Source organism: Sarcophilus harrisii, chromosome 6, assembly GCF_902635505.1.
Source record: "Sarcophilus harrisii chromosome 6, mSarHar1.11, whole genome shotgun sequence".
Classification (NCBI taxonomy): Eukaryota; Metazoa; Chordata; class Mammalia; order Dasyuromorphia; family Dasyuridae; genus Sarcophilus; species Sarcophilus harrisii.
In genome coordinates, this window is record NC_045431.1 from 185,163,692 (window position 1) to 185,188,652 (window position 24,961).

General features: G+C 36.4%; 1 protein-coding gene across 2 annotated transcripts in view; it reads right to left on the reverse strand.

Annotated features, from left to right (window-relative positions):
* DOK7 (docking protein 7) overlaps nucleotides 1–24,961 on the reverse strand; it is a 119,746-nt gene that overhangs the window by 77,249 nt on the left and 17,536 nt on the right. For both annotated transcript variants that reach the window (XM_031943772.1, XM_031943773.1), the window contains exons 3-4: nucleotides 24,115–24,345; nucleotides 21,393–21,593 (exon numbers count right to left, since the gene is read on the reverse strand). In XM_031943772.1, the coding sequence (XP_031799632.1) occupies nucleotides 21,393–21,593; nucleotides 24,115–24,345 (432 nt within the window). The remainder of the gene's footprint in view (nucleotides 1–21,392; nucleotides 21,594–24,114; nucleotides 24,346–24,961) is intronic.

Consider the following 24,961-nt stretch of genomic DNA (forward strand, 5'->3'; position numbering starts at 1 on the left):
GTGGGGGTGAGGGCTTGGAGAGCTCATATCACTGCCTCTCACAAAAGGCTGAAAGCCTAATCCCGTGGTTAGGGACAGTTGGCAGGAGACTGCAGGACAATTAGTCCTCCAACTATAAAAAACATCTTTACTGAAGAGAGACCATGTGCACAGTGTTTTGCTCAGTTTCTAGCTCCCTGCCCTTCAGCAGCTCACATTTCTGTAACACTTTAGCGTACAGCAAGGGAAATCTAGGTAGTTTAAATGTTATTATCTCCAATTCACAATCAAGAAACTGAGGTTTCACAGAAGGGAAATTATCTTTCCAGAGCACATAGCCACTATGGTGGGGAGCAGAGATGTCCAACACAGAAATGGGTCCACAGTGTTGCCAAAGGACGAAAAGGAAATATTTAACAAAATAAATAAAAATACAGTAGAACATATTTTCACCTTTATTTCTTATTATTGTTTGCTTGCTTTTTGTTTTCTCTCATTTTTTTTTTCTTTTTTATCTCACTTTGTGGAAATATGTTTAGAATCGCACATGTTTGACATATATTGGATTACTTGCCGTCTAGAGGAAGGGGGTGGGGGAAAGAAAGGGAAAAAATCTGGAACACAAGACTTAGCAAGGATAAATGTTGAAAACTATCTTTGCATGTATTTTGAAAATAAAAAGTTTTATAGCATTTCCAATCCCCCTGTTTTTATCTGCTTGCATTTTTGATTTCCTTCTCAGGTTAATTTTACCTTATTTCTAAGTCCAATTTTTCTTGTGAAGCAAAATAACTGTATGGATATGTATACATATATTGTATTTAACATATACTTTGACATATTTAATATGTATTGAACTACCTGCCATCTAGTGGAGGGAGTGCAAGGAAGGAGGGGAAAAGTTGGAACAAAAGGGTTTGCAAGGGTCAATGTTGAGAAATTACCCATGCATATATCTTGTAAATAAAAAGCTATAATAATAAAAAAAGAAAAGAAAAAATTTTATATAAAAAAAGGTTTCAAATAATTACCTCTCATTCTCAGGCAATACTTAATAATACAACATTGCAACATCTTTAATTCAACCTAGAAAAATGCTACTCAAAATTAGATCCAAAGCAAGTAGTAATCCATACCAAGTAAGTAGAAAAGAAGAGAAAGTCCATTAATTCTGCCAGGTGATATGGGATTGGGAGTGTTTTTATTTATATCATGGACACCTTTGGTAGTCTGAAAACATATGTCCTTTCTCAGAATAACATTTCTAAATACATAAGATATTTATATTACAAAGGAAATATATTTATATTGAATACAAAGGAAATTTACAAAGGAAATCAGTCATGTTGAAATATAGATATTTTATGTATTGAAATATAGGCTTTTTATTTTCAAAGTTTATAGAACATTGGTTAAGAAAACCTGTTTAATGGTAGACACAGGGGTATTATGAAGATAAAATGAGCTAATGTATCTAAAATCCCAATGTATAGTAAAAAGGTATATAAATGAGTTCTTACTAGCATTACAAGGTTTCTTTACCATGCAGGATATGGTCTATACCAAGCCATAGCACCACTGGGACCTTATTAAACATCTGCTTCTCAAGGAAGTATAAGGAAGACATCAAAACAGAAAAAATTATTAAAATTGATTTCTAATATTTTCTCATTGTTCCTATTTACTACTTAAGTTGTGGTTCTTTGTCTCTGAATATAGTTTAGAGTTCAACTGGTCTGGAATGGGTTAAATTTTAAAATCTAGTTTTCTTACCTCAAGGAATTTAACTGACCTTGAAGAATGTATGTGAACAGAAAGGGGGCTTGGCCCTGATATCTTTACTCCACCAAGCTAAACTTCAAGGATATCTGCCTTGTCTCACCTACACTCACACAATAAGTCCTTCTTCAAGGAGAAGAGAGAGAGAAGAAGGAGAAGATCACTGCTAGTCCCAAATTTTTAACCAATCCTATTGTTCCCTGTGTCTCAGTTCTTAAATCAGTCATGTTGCCCTCAATTCCATGACATCATCTATCCTGATCTGGCTTTTGTTCTGTATTCCTCAAAACCCTTTATAAGGAAATCTGTCCTCCTTTGGCATTAATGGAGGCAAGCCACCGACACATTTTATTGATAGTTAGCATGTTTCTACTAATAAATGTTTTCTTGTTCAGAGATCTATCTTAGTTTACCCTTTTGTTAAAATTCATTTGAAACGGAAATATAATTTTGTCCATTTTACTGATGCAAAAACTAAAAGAAAACAAAAATTTTGAACAACCTGTTGTTATTTGCCCTTCATTCTTAAAGAGGACCATGACATCAGGGAGGTGATGCAAGTGAATTGAATTTAAGTGAGAGAAGACTGTGCAAAGTCACCTGCCTCATTTTTTTCTCCAGACCATCTGGATCCAGTGGAAAGATATAAATCAAGATGACTAAAACCAGATTAACCAGACATCAATTGGCAGCCTGCAGATGAAGTATATGTGTGTACACACACATTCAGCTTTTACTGAAGGATTCTGGGTCATGATTTCTTGGAGAATATTTCAAGGGATCTCTATGCAAGGACTAAAGACATAATGCTGTAGAATGGATAAGATAAAGTAAACTAAATGAAATAATAATTCTCATTTCTATAGCACATAAGGCTTACAACTATGGTAAGATAGCAGAGCACTCAACCTGAGATTATAAAGACCTGAGTTCAATGCTCAAAAAGTTATCAAACTGTGCATACCCTTTGATCCAACAGCATTACTACTGGGCTTATATCCCAAAGAAATCATAAAAAAGGGAAAGGGACCTGTATGTGCATGAATATTTGTGGCAGCCCTTTTTGTAGTGGCCAGAAACTGGAAACTGAGTGGATGCCCATCAATTGGAGAATGGCTGAATAAATTGTGGTATATGAATAATATGGAATATTATTGTTCGGTAAGAAATGACCAACAGGATGATTTCAGAAAGGCCTGGAGAGACTTACACGAACTGATGCTGAGTGAAACGAGCAGGACCAGGAGATCATTATATACTTCAACAACAATACTATATGACGACCAATTCTGATGGACCTGGCCATCCTCAGCAATGAGATCAACCAAATAAGTTCCAAGGGAGCAGTAATGAACTGAACCAGCTACACCCAATGAAAGAACTCTGGGAGATGACTAAGAACCATTACATTGAATTCCCAATCCCTATACTTTTGCCCACCTGCATTTTTGATTTCCTTCACAGGATAATTGTACAATATTTCAGAATCCGATTCTTTTTGTACAGCAAAATAACGTTTTGGTCATGTATACTTATTGTGTATCTAATTTATACTTTGATATATTGAACATCTACTGGTCATCCTGCCATCTTGGGGAGGGGGTGGGGGGAAGGAAGGGGAAAATTGGAACAAGAGGTTTGGCAATTGTTAATGCTGTAAAGTTACCCATGCATATAACCTGTAAATAAAAGGCTATTAAAATTTTAAAAAAAAAAAGGTCAGAAACATCAAAGAGACCAGGACAAAAAAAAACCTGAGTTCAAATGTGACCTCAGACACGTACTAAATGTAAGTCACTTAACCCTGTTTGCCTCATTTTCCTTAATTATAAAATGAGGATGATAATAATAGGACCTATCTCCCAGGGCTGTTGGGAAGATCAAATGAAATAATAAGTGTAAATTGTTTAGCATAGTGTCTGCTACATATAGATGCTATATATACTAGCTAGCTAGTATTAATAGTTACAGAATAAGTAGTAGTGCAAGTGTTATCCAAATTATACAGAAAATGGAGGATCAAATAAGTAAGGCTGACTTTACTCTAGATTAAGACAGCTAAAGAAATATAAAAGTAAAAACTCCATCTTCTGAATCCAAGTCAGCACACTTTCCTTCACTCCATAGTTGCCTGTCAAAAAGGTATTATGTTCTGCTATTTGGGAAAAAAAAACTCAATTACAGTAATGAAAATTCTCTTTGAGTGAAGTATTTAAATTAGTCCCATGACACTGTGCACAGCTTTCTATCCATCTGAAGATAACACACAAATTATCTTAGATGCTTGTTTTCTGCAACTTCATTTTATTAAGCACAAAACATTCAAACTTTACCACAAACAAGTGGCAGACTATTGTACTTTGGAGACGGTTAATGATACTGATCTGCCATTGGCAACAAAGACTACTGCAGAGTCTCTGCTATCTCTCTGCTGGGATCTTTTCATAAAGTTTTTTTTTATTCAGGTTCTATTAGTTCAGCTTTCCCTCTGAGAAAGAACTGTTTTGACCAAAAATCAAAACAAGCCAGTGCTTGGCAAATATGACATAGGAACCAGAAAGGTAGATAAAGTTCAGCATACAGAACAGAGTGTGCATACGGAAGGAAGTGAGAGTCCTCCATCTTCTGTCCCCAGAAGGACCATATTCTACAGTAGAGGTGACAAACACATGAGTCAAACCAGACTGGAACTGGAAAATATTTACAAAATAAAAATGCAATAGAATACAGATGTTAATATGCAGTTTTCTAAGTCAATATGCAGTTCTTAGGATCTCCCATTTCTATTTGAATTTGATTCAATTCCTCTAGAGTATTCTAGGCACCACATTTGAGGAAGGTAATAACAGGAAGCTTATATTCAACATAAGTAAGCAGAAGGTAAGAGAGCACCTAGTTACCCTTCATGAATTTATGTCACCTGGCCCAGGTGTACTATATCTACAAATATAAAATAACTAACAGATGTATTAGTGAGATGCCATCAGTCATACCTGAAAGATGATGAAAACAAGAGAAGTTCCACCAGAATAGATGACAATTTTGAAAAACATGAAAGAAAATAGTGTCTGTAAACTACTGGCCACTAAGTTCGATTTTAGTTCCTGTAGAAACTTTAGAAAGGACCACTAAAGAGAAGGATGGTAGGCATTTAGAAAAGGAAACAGTGATTACAAAGAACCATCATGGCTTCATCAATAACATGTCATGACAAGTCAAATTTCCCCTTTTTTAATCACTCAATTAGTAAATAAGAACAAATTCTATGAATTTAATTTAACTAGGTTTTAGCAAAATTTTTGATAAAGTCTCTCACACTATTCTTATGGAGAAACTAGGGAGATATGGACTAGTAATTAGGGAATTGGATTGATTCAGAAGTAGTTGAATTCAAAGAGCAGTTAACTGTTAGTGGTCCAATGGAAATATGGCAGGAAGTCTTCAGGAGAGAAGCACAGAGGCCTGTGCATGGCCCTGTGGTGCTTAACATTATGAGTAACTTGGATCAAAGTGTAGATGTCATGCTCACCAAATTTAAAGATGCCACAAAACTGGAAGGAGCAGCTAGCATGATGGATCTGACAGATAGAACCGAGTAAAATTAGGTTCCCTAAAGAACTTGACAAGCTAGAATCTTGGGCTGAATCTAAATTCAATAGGGAAAATGTAAAATCTTAATTACAAAAATTATCTTCACAATACAAGATGAGAAAGCCATGGTTAAATAGTTCTGAGAAAGAAAAAAAAAAATCTGAAGAAAATGATAGAGAACCAAAAGTTTAATAGCACAGCACTGGTGTAGCAGCCCAAAAATCTAATGGGATCTTGGACTCCACTGTGAGGCATAGCTTCCAGGAATAGGGGAATAGGGAAGTGATAATCCCACTGTACTATGACCTCATGAGACCTTGCCTAAAATACTATGTGCACTTGGACACTACAATTTAAGAATATCGATAGGCTGGAAAGTGTCGCAAAGAGGGCAACAGAGATGGTCAAGGGTTTTGAGTCTATGTCATAGCAGGAACAAGTAAAGGAATTGGGTGATTTTAATATGAAGAAGGGAAGACTGAAGGCAGTCTTTTTATAGGGAGAGAAGATAGCTGGCTTCAAATATTTGAAGGGCTGCCAGGTGAAGGAAGAATAATACTGGTTTTGTTTGGCCCAGCAGAAACAAAAGCAATGGATAAAAACTGCAAAGAGAAAAGACTTGGTATTAGGGAAAACTTGCTAAAAATTAAAGCTAGATATAGGTGGAACAGACTGTGTTAAGGAACTTCCCTACTTGGAGGTCTTTATGCATAGGTTGGATGGCCATTTGTTGGATTTGTTATAGTGGGAATTCCTTCTGTGTATGAGTTGGACTAGACAACAGTTGAGGTCTAGAACTCTCAAATTCTCTTTTGATGGGAGATAATGAGAGGTCAAGCAAAAACTAGAGATAATGCTATAGCGATACTACTTGAAGGAACTGAGGCTGTTTAGCTTTGTTGTTCTTCAAACATTTTTAGTTGTGGCTGACTGATCCCATTTGGGGTTTTCTTGGCAAAGATGTTGGGGTGGTTTGCTGTTTCCTTCTGCAATTCGTTTTACAGATGAGGAAACTGAGTCAAACAAAGTTAAATTACTTGCTCAGGGTTACGCCACTAGTAAGTGTCACTAGTAAGTGAATTCAGGCCCACTCTACCCACTGAATCACTTAGCTGCCCAAATTTAGCTTAGAGAAAATATGATAGTTGTATTCTAATATTCAGAATATTATTACTAAGAAGAATAAATTTTTTCCTCTTGGACTCAAAGAAAGAACCAGAAGTAACATGGATGAGCTTGCTTTCAGATAAACTGTTACTGAAACATTCTCCACTTTGTAATTAGGAAGTTAATTTTTAATTCAAGACTTTACATTTATACCTATTAAATACCATTTTATTCATTTCAGCCCAGTGTTCTGGTCTATCTTTGTGAATAATTGATTATCATTCAATGTGCTAGCTACTCCTCATAGTTTTTTTATCATCTATAATTTGACAAATATGTCAGCTATACCTTTATTTGAGTGTTGATAAAGAATTTAAATAACTCAGGACCAAGGATAGATCCTTGTGGTACTTCAATAGAAATTTTCAACACTGCCAAGGAAGCATTAATATAAGGCTACTAACATTTTCTAAGTCTTTCTTCCCATTTTTAGTTTCATTGCCACCATCATTTGAAATATGATTCTCAGATATTTTCCACTTTCACTTTCTCTGACCACAATGTGGCCTTAAAAGTACATCTTTGTTATCCTTACTACTCCGTTTATTTAATCCTTAATGTGTGACTTTTTTATGTCACTTAAGCTCTCCACGTTTTAGTTTCCTCATCTGTAAATTGAGAATAATGATATCTCCCAGTCTCACTCAGAAGGATGCTATGACGAATAAACAAAATAACATAAAATGATTCGCAAACAAAATCCTATAAAAATTTCAAGTTTTATTTCTATCAACAAACTATTGTCTGAGAAAAACAAAATGTATTCTCTGGAAAATCTCCAATTATCTAGAAAATTTATCAAAGCCTCTTTTAAGATCATAGGACATCCCAAGATTATAAATAAATTAGAAGAACATCAGATAGTTTACCTCTCAGACTTGTGGAGGAGGAAGGAATTTGTGACCAAAGAAAAACTAGAGATCATTATTGATCACAAAATAGAAAATTTTGATTATATCAAGTTAAAAAGCTTTTGTACAAACAAAACTAATGCAGACAAGATTAGAAGGGAAGCAATAAATTGGGAAAACATTTTTACAGTTAAAGGTTCTGATAAATGCCTCATTTCCAAAATATATAGAGAATTGACTCTAATTTATAAGAAATCAAGACATTCTCCAATTGATAAATGGTCAAAGGATATGAACAGCCAATTTTCAAATGATGAAATTGAAACTATTTCTACTCATGTGAAAGGGTGTTCCAAATCACTATTGATCAGAGAAATGCAAATTAAGACAACTCTGAGATACCACTATACACCTGTCAGATTGGCTAAGATGACAAGAAAAGATAATGATGAATGTTGGAGGGGATATGAGAAAACTGGGACACCAATGCATTGTTGGTGGAGTTGTGAATGGATCCAACCATCTAAAGAGCAATTTAGAACAATGCTCAAAAAGTTATCAGATTGTGCATACCCTTTGATCCAACAGTGTTACTATTGGGCTTATATCCCAAATAAAAGAGGGAAAGGGACTGCATGTGCAAAAGTGTTTGTGGCATCCCCTTTTATAGTGGCTAGAAACTGGAAATTGAATGGATGCCCATCAACTGAAGAATGGCTGAATAAATTGTGGTATATGAACGTTATGGAATATTATTGTTCTGTAAGAAACGACCAGCAGAATGAATACAGAGAGGCTTGGAGAGACTTACATGAACTGATGATAAGTGAAATGAGCAGAATCAGGAAATCATTATACACCTCAACAACAATACTATATGAGGATGTATTCTGATGGAAGAGGCTCTCTTCAGCAATGAGAAGATCCAATTTAGTTCCAATTGATCAGTGATGAACGGAACCAGCTACACCCAGAGAAAAAACACTGGAAAATGAATGTGGACTGCTTGCATTTTTGTTTTTCTTCCCAGGTTATTTATCTTTCTAAATCCGATTTTTCTTGTGCAACAAGAGAACTTTACAAATATGTTAAAGTTAAGATATACTTTAACATGTTTAACATGTATGAGACTGCCTGCCATCTAGGGGAGGATGTGGAGGGAATGAAGGGAAAAGTTGGAACAGAAGTGATTGCAAGGAACAATGTTGAAAAATTATCCATGCATATGTTCTGTCAATAAAAAGCTATAATTTAAAAAAAAAGAAATAAATGTGGATAAGTTTAACACATAATATCACAAAATAAAAAAATAAAATAAAATGTTAAAAAAAAAAGTCTAAAAAAGAGAGGCTTATCATAGAAAACCTCTCAATTAAAGTCCTACTCTATTTCCAAAACAATATAAAGCAATCTCAATATCCAATATATAGGAATTCATTAGTTCCAGGGCCAAATTCTACTGTGGAGGGCAAGGTAAGAATTAAGGGAAAGGAACTAACTTACTGAAATCATCCAGGAACACTCTAAGTAACTCTTGATTTATTTGCTATTACTCCCTCTTACTCACTACTAGTTACCCCTGATTTCATCCTGCCCCACAAGTATTTATACAGATCATCTCCCATGCCAAAACTTTACTCACTCATCATCTATGCCTTTGGGAATCTTTGTTTCTATCAAAGTTAAGTTCAGGTATGCCCTCCTTCAATAGGAGAAGACTGAATGTTGAATTCTGAAAACAGTAAATTGGTCGGTTGGGCAAGACTATAATGGTGATGAGGAGTAACATGAAATGCAATAAGTCTGAAGAGGTTAGTGGAAGCAAGATCATGGAGTTTCTTTAAACAAGCTGACATTTTATCATAGAAGCATTAGGGAGTCACTGGCAATTTTTCAGCTGAGGACTGACATGACCACATCTATCAGTATGAATAATTATTCTGGTAGCATTGTGAAGGATAGATCGGAGGTGGGGAGAGAATGGAGTCCCTTGTACTGAAATAGCCCAGGTGGGTGGCAATGGGGGCTCATCATAAGATAGATGCAATAGCAATACACAGAAGACAATCAAGATTACTGTGTAGGTAGAAAAAACAGGACTTAATAACTGACTGCATATGACAGATGAGAGAGACAAAAGAAGTTTTCTAGAATCTGAAATGCTGTCCAATGGAAGAGGGGATAGATTTGTTCTATTTAGATCTAGTCGGGCAGAGCTAGGATAAAAGTTACAATGAGACAAATTAAGACTTAATATAAGGAAAAACATTCTAGAAATTATAGAACTGTACAAAAATGAAATGTGCTGTCTCAATGTATAATGATTTCCTCCCCACTCAAGGTCCCTGAGCAAAAGCTGGATGATCCCTGTTGGATATGCCATAGAGGAGATTCTTGTTCACATATAGGTGGGAATAGATATTCTCTGAGGTCCCTTTTATTTCCAAGATTCCATAATCATCTGAAGGCACAGGTCTAGAGTTAAGAAAAGAGGTCAGATCTGGGAACAGATTTGTGAGTCATGTGTCAACATGATGCCATGAAAGTAAATGAGATCACCAAGGAAGAGAGTATCTTGGGAGAAAAGAAAGACAAGGACCCATTCTTGGAGAGCACTGATGTTACGGGTTCAGGAAGAGGAGAAGGACCCAAAGAAGCCACAGTTAGAGAAGTTAAAGATATAGAATCTGAAGATCAAATATCCATTAAAAAGGTATAGACAGAAGTACTAAATGCTACAGAGAATTCAAGGATTTCTGGACTTAGATAATAGGACAGAAATAGTGACCTTAAAGGGAACAATTTTTAGAAGATCAAAAGAGACAGAAGCTTAACTGGCAGAGTTAAGTTAAGAGTAAGCATTTTTAAGTGGACATTTCACTTGTATGCTAACTTTCTCAGGAGAATTAGCAATGAAGCTGAAGGAAGAAAGCCAGCACAAGAAGGTCAGTGTAAAGGTTTTTCAGATTAGGGAAGAACAGGCATGTTCATGAGCAAATGAAAGCAGCAGCAGAGAAGGGGGGATTGAAGATGCAAGGGTGAAAAGACCCCTGAGAAGATAGCAGAGATGGGATTCAAGGGCACAAATGGAAATTAACCAGCAAAGAAATTTTGTTCAGGTGTAGTAAGTAAGTAAGTTCAGGTGTAAGGTGTAAGTATAGTAAGATATATATCATTTCACTACCTTAGGTTTTAGTTTTCTCATCTATAAAAAAAATAGTTGACTAGATGCTGTGTGAGGTATAATCTGGCTTTAAATTCATGATCCAATAGTCAAAAATTAAAATCAGGAGGAGAGAGGAGATGATTGTGTTAAAAAAAAAATGTCAAGGACTTGTGGGATGGGGCATTCTGAGAAAGTTACTATTGAATGGCAACAATTTTCTCTCTGAAATAGGAAACTAGTGAATGTGGTGGGGTATGTGTACAACTGACAACAAGAAAAAAGGCAAAAGTTTGAAACAATTGCCATGCAAGTTGTGAATAAGGATACAGTTGGAAGATTGTCAAGCAGCAGTTTAACTTCAATCACAATCTTGTGCCCACACCTTTTCAGTGAATTCAGGTGACTCTTCCCATCAGACATCAGTTCTGGAGACGAATTAGGGGGGAAAAATGGATAATGGCACATTTCCTGGGGATGAGGGCATGTAGATTGGAAATGTCAGCAGGAAGGTCAGATAAACTATCTAAAGCAGGGAACACCTGCATGTAGTCACAAAATGGCACTGGCTCACCTGGCACCATTCACTGGCTAGCCATCAGCCTAAAGAAATGACAAGCCCACTTATGATAGTAAAGTACCAGAGAATTTCTTAAGAACTTGGAGATTATCTGAATATATCTAGACAGATGTTTCATCTCGTTTTAATTACACTTCTGCTTAGAGAAAAGAAAGATTCTACAATTGACCAATTCTGTCAAGCTGTATGATTTTGCTTAATAGGAAAAAAAGAAAACAAGCAAAAGAAGCTTCATCTGTTGCTATGAAAGACACTTTGCATTGAGGAAAATCATAGTGTGATTGGCACTAAGAATTGGCACTAAGCCACTAAAAGTCAGGAACGATAAACACTGAAACATATGAGCTATTCTTCCATTGGGATCTATTTATGAAGCTTTTATTCAAGTTCTGTTATTACACCTCTTTCCAAACATTCAACTGGGGGAAAAGAATTGTTCTAAACTAAAATAAGACAGGATTAACAATTTTGAAGCTTCCATCCAAATTAATACAATCCTAAGCTGTTTTAAGAGAAGCAATCAGTCCAGAAAAAGAGATGATATAAGTCTTGGAAAGAGGATTGATTTTTCAGGTCACAGGTTCGAATTCTAACTCTAACACTCCTTTCTTACAGGATTTGAGCATGTCAGTGACTAGCTAGACTACAGACAGAAAAACTAAGAACATACCCTACAGTGATAGAAACTGAAGATATTTAGCCAGAAGAGGAGGTTCTTTATTAAGAGGTTTTTAATAAAAATCAGCTCCCATAACTACAGTGCTTTAAGATTTACAAAGCATGACAACAACCCCATGACATAGATATATGTCATTTGTTATATGTCATATGTCAAGGATTGTTATCAATATTCTACAGATGAAGATTCAGTCTCAGCAAAGTTAAGACCTTGCCCAGAACCACATACCCAATAAGGGTCACTAATAAGAGTAACAGCTGAAGCAAAGGCTCAAACCAATATTTCCTTACTCAAAGTCCAGAACTATTTCTAACATGCAGTGTTTCTAATAATTTTTCAGTAGTGGTCAGCCTGATCCTATCCCTGAAGTGAATTAGAGATCTGAAATTTTCCAAACTGGCTATACCAATACCACCCACCAATCACTGAATAATCTCCAATATTCCATATTTCTTCTCTTTGGGTTGTGTATTTCTGTCTATAGAGAAAGACAGATGAACATATTTGGTTTAACCATATTAGATCACCAGTTTTAAAAGTAATGTGACCATTTCCGTGGTCATTTGTTTAAAAGTTTGCATACTACAGTTCATTATTTCAAAACTGGGCAAAATGCCCAAATGCATCTTTGGGATTCTGAGCTTTAACCTTCATTAGTTACTTAGCAACAATAGGCTAGCAAAATGCATTTGATTCTTCTCCAAACCATCTTTTTGGGAAATGAGAGGAAATATGTTACTTCATCTTCCTGTCTGTCAAATAGAACCCATCTAATCTGCTAAATCTGTCCTCAAATGGTCAGACTGAATACAAATGAAATGTGAGGTTCATGTGCTCTCAATAGAGAGAGGTGGAATATATTTAAATCATAGAATCCTAGAGTTGGAAAGGACCTCAAGAGACCACAGAACATCAGAATTGGAAAGGTTCTTAGATATTATCTCATCCAACCTCTTGGTTTCACAGATGAAAGAACTTAGATCCACAGAGATACAATGCCTCCCCCAAGACAAGCCGGCGACTTTTGTGAAATTCTTACTGTTAGGAAATTGCTGCTGAAATGGTGTAAAATTTTCCCATACAAACTCAGCCCATCACTTCCTACACTACCTTTTCCACATTTCCCTAGCAACCTTCTCACACTGGTAGTCATCCATCTATCTTATAGCCTTCCCCTCCAGTGGTTGAGTTATTCTCCAGAATACCCTTATGAAGAAGCATCCACATCACCTATCCTCATTTCAAACTCTGACCAGCCTATGATTTCCTGAACTACTTCTCTACCTTGCCCTCATGTAAATATCTTCCCTCCCATAACTTTCCTCTATTTATTTCCCTTTTGTATGAGGTCTTCCCTAAATAAAACATAAGTTTCTTAAGGGTAAAGAATGTCCTTTGTTGTTGTGATCATGTTGTTTATTATACATACAATGACTTAAAAGGAACTGAATTAATGCTCCCATCTAAAAGTACTTATTTACAACCATACATAGCCTTCCTCCTAGTAACCCTTATACAACTTTGGGCAGGCTGTGAGGGGATGGATTCTTTTGTTGTTTTTTTTTTCAAATAATGTTTTTGTTTCTATTTGTACTTCTAGAGCTTAGCACAATGCCTAGTACTAAACATTTAATAAATATTTTTTCTCCCTATAACTTTTCCACATTGGTATGAATTCTGTATTCTGGCAGCTCACATTCCTATATCTTGATCAAGTTTCCAAAACATTGTCCTCATAACAATACTCTGTTAAGTACATTAACAGCCTATTATTAATCTAGATAAGAGACAACTTTAGAGAATATGAGAACTATCTTCAACTATCTGAAAATATGACATGATTAAAAAGGAATGGGTTTGTGCTAAACCTAAGCAACTAAACTAGCATCAATGGGCACCAGTTACAAAAAGGTAAATTCTGGGCTCAACCTAAAGGAGAATTTCTTGATATAATCAGTGGACAAAGCATCCTTGGGAAGCAGTCATCACTGGTAAGCTTCTAGCGAAGGCTAGATGAAAACTTATCTGGGCTACAACAGTAGAGAAGATTTTTATTCGAGTAAGAGTTGAACTAATTGATCTCCAAGCATCTAATTTTCTGTGATTTCATGAAGAGAGCAATTCAACGAGAGCTAATAAACAAAGGGAATTAACCTAACTATATCACTCTAATGACCAGAAGATGTGAACAATTACTCGTCAAAGAAATTGCAAAAAGTTAACAACTAATAACTGATCTTAAGAGGAATGAAAATCAAAGCAACTCTAAGAGCTTGCCTCACAAATAGCAAAGTGGAAAAAGTAAAAAGAGATGGGAATGGTCAGTGGTAAAGGAGTTGTGAAAGTCAGGCACACTAACTTATTGATTGATGGGGGAGATATAAATTAGTTTAATCATTCTGGAAAGCAATTTGGAATTATGCTAAGAAGGTGACTAAAATGTCCATACCAAAGAACCCATTATTAGACCATAGACCAAGGAAATCAAAGATGGAAAGGTAGGTCTCGTATACACAAAAAGACTCACAATCGTACTTTTTAAAATAAAAAAATTGTAAACAGTGGATTGGAGATTGGCTAAACAATCTGACAAGTGAACGTAAAAGAATATCACTGTACCATAAGAAAAAAGCAAATATCAAGTAAACAGAGAAGTACTGGGAAGACTTAAATGAATTAATAAAAAGTAAAGCAAGCAGAAGTAAGAAACAATATAACCAACTATAATCACGTAAGTGGAAAGAACAACAAAAAGAAACTAAAAATGCAAAAGCTCCAAATCATGTAAGAATGCATCTATAGTGTGAGAAGAGAAGATACTTCCACCAACTCTTTTGTTGAGGGGTGGGGAGAGAGGGTCAGCCGATGCAGCCATTATTGTCAATTTTTTTCCAGTGAAAAGATTGGTTTTGCTGATTTTTTTCTTCTTTTTTCTTTAAAAAAATCTTTGGTTTGTGGAATGACTCTGAGAGAGAAGAGGAAGAAGGATATTAAGGAAATTCAAGTGACATGAAAACTTAAGATGAAAACTTAAGTTTTAAGAAAAACTTAAAATATTTATTTTAAAAGAGCACTGTTATCCCTTCTACTTTCCATATCACAATTTCAATATACTGCAGGTTAACATAAGAAATTAAATGGGAGTTTGGGGGGGACTTTTGTAGAAGTCACAGATGATGCACAAAGATCAGCAGATATGACAGAAAAAGCTTAGAAACTCAGAAATGCATAAAATATAAGTTTAGTATTGTATAATATCTTCTCTGCAACAAAGAGTCAAAAAAATTCTACATGGATTTTCCAAATTGTGGTGGTGCCGTGCCCTTAATCCTGATGATATGAAGGGATAACCATGGCACAAGAAGATAGACTATAAACTGAAGTATGGAATTGTGTTGGATGCTAGCCTCAGTTCTGTCATCGATTAACTGTTTGGCTGTGGGCAAGTTGCTTCATCTAGGTCTGCCTCTTCAAATGTCAAAAAGCAAGTTGTATTAATTTATCGGTAGGGTCCCCTAAGATACATTTAACCATAAAATATAACTAGAATTTCAGGGTTGGAAGTAACAGAATTTGAAACCAAGGAGAATCTTAAGAGATTTATCTAGTCCAATTTTCTCAATTTATAGAAGAAACTGAGAGCTAGAGAAAGGGAAATAATTTACCCCAAATTATATAGTGAATTAAAGGATGTGCCAAGACTAGAGCCCAAATGCCCAGATTCCCCTCCCTCAGTGATCCACAGTCTGCACAGTTTCCCAGGGACATTAAGTCCAAATGACATATTCAATTAAGTGCAGTGCCATTTAGATAACCATCTTATGTAAGAACAGGTCACAAGACATTCCTAGTGGCAGACAATTCTAGGGCTGGAAACTTCTCTTCAGACACCTTAGCACCATCCTTTGCAAAAGGGCAGGGAGCTGGAGGACAATCCCACTGCAGAATGCTTTGCCAATGATTTATAAAAGTGTTTACATCCTAGTGCTGGTGTCTTGGGAACAGTGAATGCAGCTGGTTCAGTAACATTCAGCAGAATGGGGGTGGATTTATAGGCAAACACAGATTGAGAGGCACACAGTATCTGCTGAGCTTAGCACCCAATGTGAGAGATGATATCAAAGCTAAGCAGAGGTAGAAAAGGGCTTTCTGTCTTCCAAATAAGTGAACAAGAGAGGGACAGCATTCTTGCAACTGGAAAAAAAGGAGACCACCTATACCCAGTAGCAATTTTAAATTCTAAAGTGCAAGCAAGGACTAGCAGGCAGGAAAAATCACATATTAACTTTCAGTAAGTATAGAATAAAAGAGCCCTAAATGTGTTCCTCACTACCCTGTGCCAGCCAGCATCACTCCCAACAAGACCCAACCATGACATGATAAAAATAATTCATGGATCTGTGACACTTTAAACTTTACAAACTCCCTCTTTCCCAAAAGCCTTGTGCAGGAGATAATTAATTATCAATCAATCATTAATTACCTACTACATACCAGGCACTGTATTTGGCACTGAAGCTACAGAGACAAAATGAAACAGTCCTGAATTCAAGAAGTTTACATTCTCTTAGGGATGATAACACTTAAGAGTATCGTAGATCATACTTACACCAACTCCCATATTGAACTCATATTGGTGATTTCAAAAACAATGGAAGCAATTTGTCTCTGCACCATTGTGTAGGAGTAAGAGACCTGGAAGTCTCTTCTGCAACTATTGAATTGTATAACGTTATTAAAGTCACTTTCCCTCATTTTCCCAAAGCTTAAAATATGTCACAAAGAAAACAGAAATGATCTGGTTGTCAGATCTAGATGTGACCACGATTATGTCAATCATTTCTCTCAGCTCCAGTCTCCCCATCTGTGAAATGAGGCATTTGGACTACATGATATCCAGGGAAGCTATTTGGGCAGGTACAAGGTAAAGCAGATAGTGTCAGGAAGTCAGAAAGGCTCATCTTCCTGGGTTCAAGTCTAGGTTAGACACTAGTTGTATGACCCTAAGCAAGTCATTTAACCCTGTTTGTCTCAGTTTTCTCATCTGTAAAATGAGCTAGAGAATGAAATGGAAAACCACTCCAATATCTTGGCCAAGAAAACTCCAAATGAGCCACAAAGGTTCAGATACAATTAAAACAAATGAAAAATAACAAATGATTCTAACTTCTGTTCCTTGCTGCCGGGGTTCTCAATGCTTTCAAGTTTATCGAGTGTCTATCATATGCAAAAATTAAAATATACTAGAATTCAAGGAAGCAGACAAAAGGCAAAGAGATTTAACCTTAAGTAGCAGAGTCTGATAAAGAGATCCCTGGTTTCAGGCTTGGGATCCCAGGTTTAAGTCTGGAACCAAGCCCCTTATTTGAACACTAATGAACAAGTTGCTTCCTCTCTGTAAATATCAGTTTTCTTTTCCATAAAATAGAGATAAACCTCATTCTATAGACTTCTACACCTGGTCCTCAGGAAACTTCTCACTCTGAAGACAGCTCTGCCCTTAGGCTCTCTGTTCTGATTGGTGAATCTCTGGATTGTGTCCCATGAGGTAGTCAAACTATGTGCATTTCACTCCCCTGTTTACTCTTATTTCCAGATTTCTTTTCTTCCTTACCAGCATCTTTTCTGATATTCTGCATACTCACCCTTCACCTCCTGAATCTTCACTGGCTGTTTCCCATGTCTGGAATTCTCTCCCTCCTTTTGGCCACCTCCTAGTTTCCCTCAAGATTCAAACAAACCCACTTTCTATAAGAAGTTTTTCCTGGTTCCCCTAAATGCTGGTGTTGTTCTTCTGTCGTTATCTAGAATGGACTTTGTCTAGATCTTGCTTTACATATTATTTGTGCATAGTCTGCCCCATGAGAGTTTGAGCTCCTTGAGGATAGGGACTGTCTTTGTACCCTCAATGCTTATAATAGTGGCTAGCACAGAGTACACACCTAAAAAAGGCTTGCTGGCTTGACTTGCTTATTTCAACTTCTTTCTTTTTCTTTTTTTTAGTTTTTTTTTCCTTCAAAACATGCACAGATAGTTTTCAACATTCACTTTGCAGAGCCTTGTGTTCCAAATTTTTTCTCCCTCTCTTCCCCCCACCTTCTCCCTTAGACAGCAAGTAATCCAATATCTGTTAAACCTGAGTGATTCTTATATATATATATATTACTTTTTATATATATATATATATTTCCAGAATTATTATTCTTTGTTTTTCTTTATGCCAGGATCAATTGTTCAAATTCTACCTATCATCCTTCTGGACTCAGCTCAAATCTCACTTTCTTCATTGAACTTACTCTGACTTAAATCTCAGACTTGGAAAAAGAGCCAAGTTTACATTACCAAATTTATATTGAAGTAGGAATATCCTCTACATCATTTCATACCTCAATGAAGTTTTCCACTAAACTCACTCCTTTACTCTCTCCTGAGATCTTCCACTCTACTTTTGGACAGCTCTGATTATTGGGAAGTTTTCTCCCTTATAGTACACCCGAATCTACCTCCCTGCAAATTCTACTCTTTATTCCTAGTTTTGCCTTCTGGGAGCAAGCAAGAATAAATTTTCCACATGACAGTCCTTCAACTATGTGAAGGCAACCTTTGTGTCTTCCCTTAGAATATCCAGGTTAAATACTTCCAGTTTCTTAAACTCGTGTTTGTATCACATGTACTACATACATGGCCTTCAATCCCCTCTTGGGGCCATTTTGATCCCTCTTCCAGATGGACTCCAATCTGTTAATAAAATGTTCATCCAAAATTACAGTTCCAATTTTCTAGGATCCAACAATGCTGTGAATCCTGTCCTGTGGAATCTCTATACCTTTATACATTCCATCCCAAAAGCCTGAGAGTAAGTAATCTCTCCCTTCTTAATAGCATCAAGTCCTTCTCCCTCTTGCCAGAATTATTTGGATACATATGGTTCTATCCACTGACTAATTACTCTCTTGAAGAGAGGATATATGTTACATGTGTCTGTATCCACAGCATGTGGCATAAGATCTTGCATTAAAATCAAATCACAGGATTTAAAGTGAAAAGGTTCAGAGGTCATCTGGATCAACTTGTTCATTTGAAAAGATAAAATAAACAAAAAAGGAGTATAAATGAGCTGACAAAAGTCACACAGGTAATAAATTATCAGAGGTAGAATTTGAACTCAGATCCTCTGATTCCAGTCAGTATTTGGTACACTATACCCTTCATGGTAGGCATTTAATAAATGCTTATTGGAATTAAAATCTTAAAATGAAATTAATTTGATTGTAATGTTGAGCAGTTATGTGAATTTTATATTACTACTTGACTTAGAGAGTAGGGAGAAAACTGGGCTTAAAGGACCTAACTGGACAAGATAATCTCAGGTCTCTTATAATTCTAAATTCTAACTATAAACTCCTTGAAATTATAGGTTAGAACTTGAATTTCTTTTGTCTGTCTCTAAGTGGCCAAAATGGTATAAGCCCTTACTTAATAAATGATGGGACATTGCTGATGTGAGCAGAAATTGGCTGGACTGTTTCCCTAGCGATGGGTGAACAACAATGACATAAGCTACAAAAAAGATGGACAACGTATGTTTAATCATTTCATTTGCAAAGAAAGAACCAAATATGCAGATGTTCTCCAGTGCCATATATCCCACACTATACTTCATGGGACTTCTGTGATCTAAAAATCATAGACCAAGAATTGAGTTAATTTTGGGAAGTAGTGAAGTCAAGCTCTGTCATTTTATAGATGAGGAAACTAAGTCAATTCACACAAGCTAGTATAGAGCAAAGCTGGGGTTCAAACATAGATCCTCTGATTCCAATTCTCCTGCTTTCCCTATTACTATGTAGTACTTCCACAAAGGATAAATTTTGATGGTGGAGTGGCAGAAATAACAAACCCAAACCCTTTTTGCCTATAGTGGCCCGTGACCGCCAAGCTCAGGTGCAGCTGAATCTGGGTACCATATCACTTGATAAAAGCAAAGAAACTCATAATATCTCATGCCTCCAAAGCCTATTTTTGTTAAAGCAGCCAAAGACAAGAGTCAGAATGGAGTTGGGATATCAAAGATCTGCCCCAGAATACCTTGAAGAGTCACAGTTTTTCAGTTCATCCTTGTTGACCCTTCAGTATCTGCTCCAGCTTCAAGCTAGTGGTAGAGCAGCTCAGAAGCTCACTTAAGAAACTGGAGGTGGGACTCCTTGTATCTCTACCCCCAAGAGCTATTTTCAGCCTCTCACCTCAAGAGCTAAAATTAGAAGTGAATGTTGAAGTTACAGTCAAGACCCTGAAGAATTTCTTGGGAACTCCATATTGCTAGTGTCTACCCATCTATGCCTCTTATTCCTATAGCCTAAGATAACTCCCATCCTCTCATTTTACAGAAAAGGACCTGAGGCCAAGAGCTGGAGATACAAATCTAAAGTCATGTGAGTTAAAAAAGGACCCAAATTCAGCTTAATTCCCAAACTGGTCCCCTTCTCCTGTCTTATCTGCTCATTCCCACTAAGTATCCTGTGAACCTCCATAAGTTAAAGGAAGCTATCTGGAGAAAAGATTTTATGCTCTGCTAGGAAAGATTTTGAGAACACAAGGTCATCTCTATGCCACAGGGAAGAATCTCTTTAGAAAATATGTTCTTTGAACTAAAGGAAGGACAGAGAATTACATTAATTTAGTATCTGAATCTTCTAAGAGAAGAGATAGGATTCAGTAGCATCCATGGGAAAAGAATGATAACTTGAAAACAAAACAAGAAAAAAACAAAAATAGTCACACTAGAAACATAGTATTCCCTTGTTTAAACCACCCCAAAAATCTAAGAATGCATAGTCTCAAAATGTAACATAAATTTTACAGATATGCCTATATAAAGAAATTCATCAAATCTTTGTTAATCAATTGAGGGGCAGAAAACAGAAGGAATCCCAACAAGTAGATAATCCAAGTATTATATATATATATATATATATATATATATATATATATATATATATATATATATATATATATATATATATATATATATATGACTACATAATATGTTTTTGCACTTGAGATGTACTCGTGTTGTGCTGATTTTCTGGAACTTCATTCCAAGCAGAAGACACAAAACTAATTGTGAACTCCTAACTCCCAAGATGCTAAAAATCCACTCAAATTCTCCTGCTGTGTTCCACTCTTAATATCTGCTCTTAGGTAGGAAATGATCAAGCATCTTTCAGTGGATACAGGGATGTGGGGCTTCTCTCTACCCCACCTACCTTTCCTGCCAAAATAAAGTATTCTGATTTCTCTGTATAAGAGTAAAGAAAGGGAAGTAAGTGTGTATGTATCACTGACAAGTCAACAATGTCCATAAAAAAATATCTAAGTTGGTGTTGATTGAGCAATAAATCAAAAAGCAAAATTTGCTAGGAGGAAAAAAATCTCTACCCTACCACCTCTCACCCCAAATAACCAAGAGTTGACTATATTCCTTTCTCAGCATTGTGCTCTTGAAAAATCCAGTTCATCAAAAAAGTAATTAACAGTACCAAGGAACCTATTCAGAAATTCTAAGTGGATAAAAAGTTTATACCTTGACCCCTTCATACTTACAGTACCCACACCTGGTCCCGCCTTCAAAGATGAAGCCATTTGGCACAGCCCCATAACGCCGCAGGTCGGAGAGCTTCCATTGACCCATGACAGCAGGAGGAATGTCTTTAGCCAGCACCAGAATATCATTGCAGAGGTGAAGAGTAGCCAATCCACTTTCCAGCTTGGTACCTGGTGCCACGGCCACATGAAATCTGTGAACTATTGGGAAGGGATAAGAATGAAGGAAGAGGGGAAAAACCCCCCCAAAAAAAAAATAGATCATGCCTTCCTCCAAACCATGCAGTTTGTTAAGAATATCAAATGTTCACATCTCTATAGAATTTTTAAATTTGTAAAGCACTTTTATTATAACAGCCCTGATAGGCAAATAGGGCAGGTGCAATTATCACTTATTATACAAATGAGCCTGAGGAATGATGGGATTTGCCCAAGATCACTAGACTAGACTAGAATGCTACAAAGCCAAGACTGGAACCTGTGACTGCTAATCCTGAGGTCCAGTGTTCTTCCCACATGTTATTTGTGAGACACATAAAATATTACACAGGATTTAGAAAAAATTAGCAGCTCTGATGTTCTTGTGCTTACCTGGAATGTCAGCTTCTCCTTCCATATCCAAATTTTACTCATCTTTCATGGCTCACCTCTGGTTCCAAGTCTTCTGTAACTAACCACTCAAACCCATATAAATTGCCCATTTCTCTCCACTAGTAAGACTTGGGCTAGGTTTCCTCTAACATTGGGACTCAAATAGGAGTTGAGGGAAAATAAATAGGCTTCACATAGATATCTCTGGTACAGAGGAAAAGCAGGGAAATAGGGTACATAGCTTACCTATCGAGTCATGTGCCTGGGGACAGCTATGCTGAACTTCATAATCTTCTAATGACTCAGAGGAGCACAAGTAGGAGATCTGATAAAACCATAGCCCATTCTTGGAGGGGGTATTCCATTATTAAGTGATGAAACTTTCCTAAAAGCCATTCACTGATGCTATACATTTTCTAGCCACTTGCCAATTAATAAAGAAATAGAAAACCAGAAACTAAGAATGACTTTTGGAGTTTGGCAAATAGAATGGAGCAACTCCTTGGAATCAAAAATTTTATATAAATACACACATATGTATATAAAATAAATTACACATAATTATATGTATTGTTATATATTATTTATATTTTTATGTAATATAATTATTATTTATTGTTATATCATTGTTTTTATTTTATTCATATATATATATTTAATTTTTAGACCAAAGAGTTAAGATAATTGGATTATAGTTTTCCTCATTCCTTAAAGACCAGCTTCTTAAACTGTTGGTTGCAGTACCATATGGAGTCTCATAACTGAATGGGGGGGGAGGGGGTTGCAAAATTATGGTTTATTATCAGTAAATGTTTGACTTGTATACCTATTTTATAGACCCCTATATCTGAGATCACATAAAAATTTCTTGAGTGAAAAGAGATAGCACATGGAAAAAGTTTAAGAAGCTCTGTCTTAAAGCATTTAAGTGATTCAGTAGATAAAGTATTGGTCTGGAATCAAGAAGACCCAAGTTCAAATGTGATATCAGATACTGACTTTGTGGGCAAGGTACTTCCCCTCATGTTGAGCTCTATTTCTTCATTTGTTTATTGAGAATAATAATAGCAACTGCTTTGCAGGATTCTTACAAAGGTAAACTGAGATAATATTTGAAAAGTGCTTAGCACGGTGCTTGACACATAGAAAATGCCAAATAAATGTAAACTAGCTCAATGGCTCATGGTACCTGACATTGGGGATACCAATTCCTCAGAGCTGGAATAATAAGGGAACTGGAACATATATTCTCTAAGGTCCCTTCCAGATTTGCCATTGTGTTTCATGTTATGAAGACAAATCCCAGTCTCCAAGATTCTACAGCTCAAACAGTTCTCCTATAGTATTATACAGAGTACTGGGAGCATTTATATACAGTACTTCAAGAACCCTTTCATTATGGAGGTCAAGGTCAACTTTAGCTCAGTTGAGGGCAAATAATGTTCAACTCTAAATTGCTACTATCCAAAGGAATGAACTTCTGTAATCTCCGTAAAGGACAGCTCACTGAAAGCATTTGTCTCTGGTGACTTTATTAATCTGCTTTCCGGTTTGTCTACATACTAAGTTTCCTCCCCATGCCTTCCTCCTCTGATAACCAGGGGAGAAAAATGCATTACTGGAAAGTGGAAGAAACATCACATTAGATGATAAGAGAAAGTTCCAGTCTTGATATTCTCACTGTGACCTTTGATAAATCACTTCCCATGTCTGGGTGTCATTTCTTTTTCTATAAAATGGGAATGGCTAGACTCTTTCAGGTCTGATATTCCATGTCCCATTCTAGAACAAGCATGAATCTCAATTCAACATAGTATTTATTTCCTTATGCCTAAATAACAACCATACCCAGGGCACTGACCTCAGAACTAGAGAAACAAAGATGAAACAAGACTGATTCCCTTCTCTTACATGCTAACGTGAGAATGAGACAAATACCCAGATAACTACAAGTTATAGATATGGTAAGGCACCAAGGCCAATATGATGTAAACCATCCAAAAAAGTAAGAGTTCTCCCTTCTCTGAGCAAGAATGGGCATTGTGAAGTAGATGACACCTGAGCTGGGCCTTGGAGGAAAAGAAAGGAAAATGATCATATGAAGAACAAAAGACAGGGACAACTGGTTTACCTTCCCCCAAGGAGTAGCGGATCCGGATATCCCAGGCATACATTGTGTCCTTGCTTTCAAAACCCAGCATCACAGCCTGAGACAGGCAAATGATGGCTAGAGTATGAGTCAAACCCTCGTAGGGGAGACCAGGATCAAGCCCACAAATGTCCTCTAGAGTCACACTGCTCCTCTCCTTGTAACCCTTGGCTCTTTCTGATTTGTCCTTGTACACCAACATCAACAGGCAATCTAGAATGATAATCAAAAAATAATGGGAATGGCAAAAATGTTATTAGAGAATGCTACATAAACATGCAGCAAATATTTACTGAATATTATGTGGTCCTGTGCTGAGAGCCATGGGAGATACAAACTCAACTTCTTAGTTGATTATGCAGACTCTAACTGCAAGAAGATTACAATCAAGAAGGGGGAATAAGATAGCCCAAAAGGAGAAGACGAAATCATGCTTGAGGAAACTCACCATCAAATAAGGGAGAGAGGACATATCCAAGAATAACCATAACATGAGTCAGATGTCCTAAGTACAAGAGGTATAAATACAGTGCTATGGTGCTTCATAGGACGGATAAATTCTAGCTGTGCTAGTTAGGGAAGATTTCATGGAGGAGGTGACATATGAAGTGGGGCTTGAAGGAGAAAAACTATAGTCTAGAGCTTAGCTTATTAAAACATGAGACCCATGGAGGGGGAAGTCATGAAATTATGATTTATTATCAGTAAATGGTTTGTATGCCCATTTTATATAACTATATACCTGGGGTTGAATAAAATTTTCTTGGGCAAAAAATGTTCACAAGTAGGAAAAGTTTAAGAAGCCTTAGTGTAGAGAGAAGCTATTTGG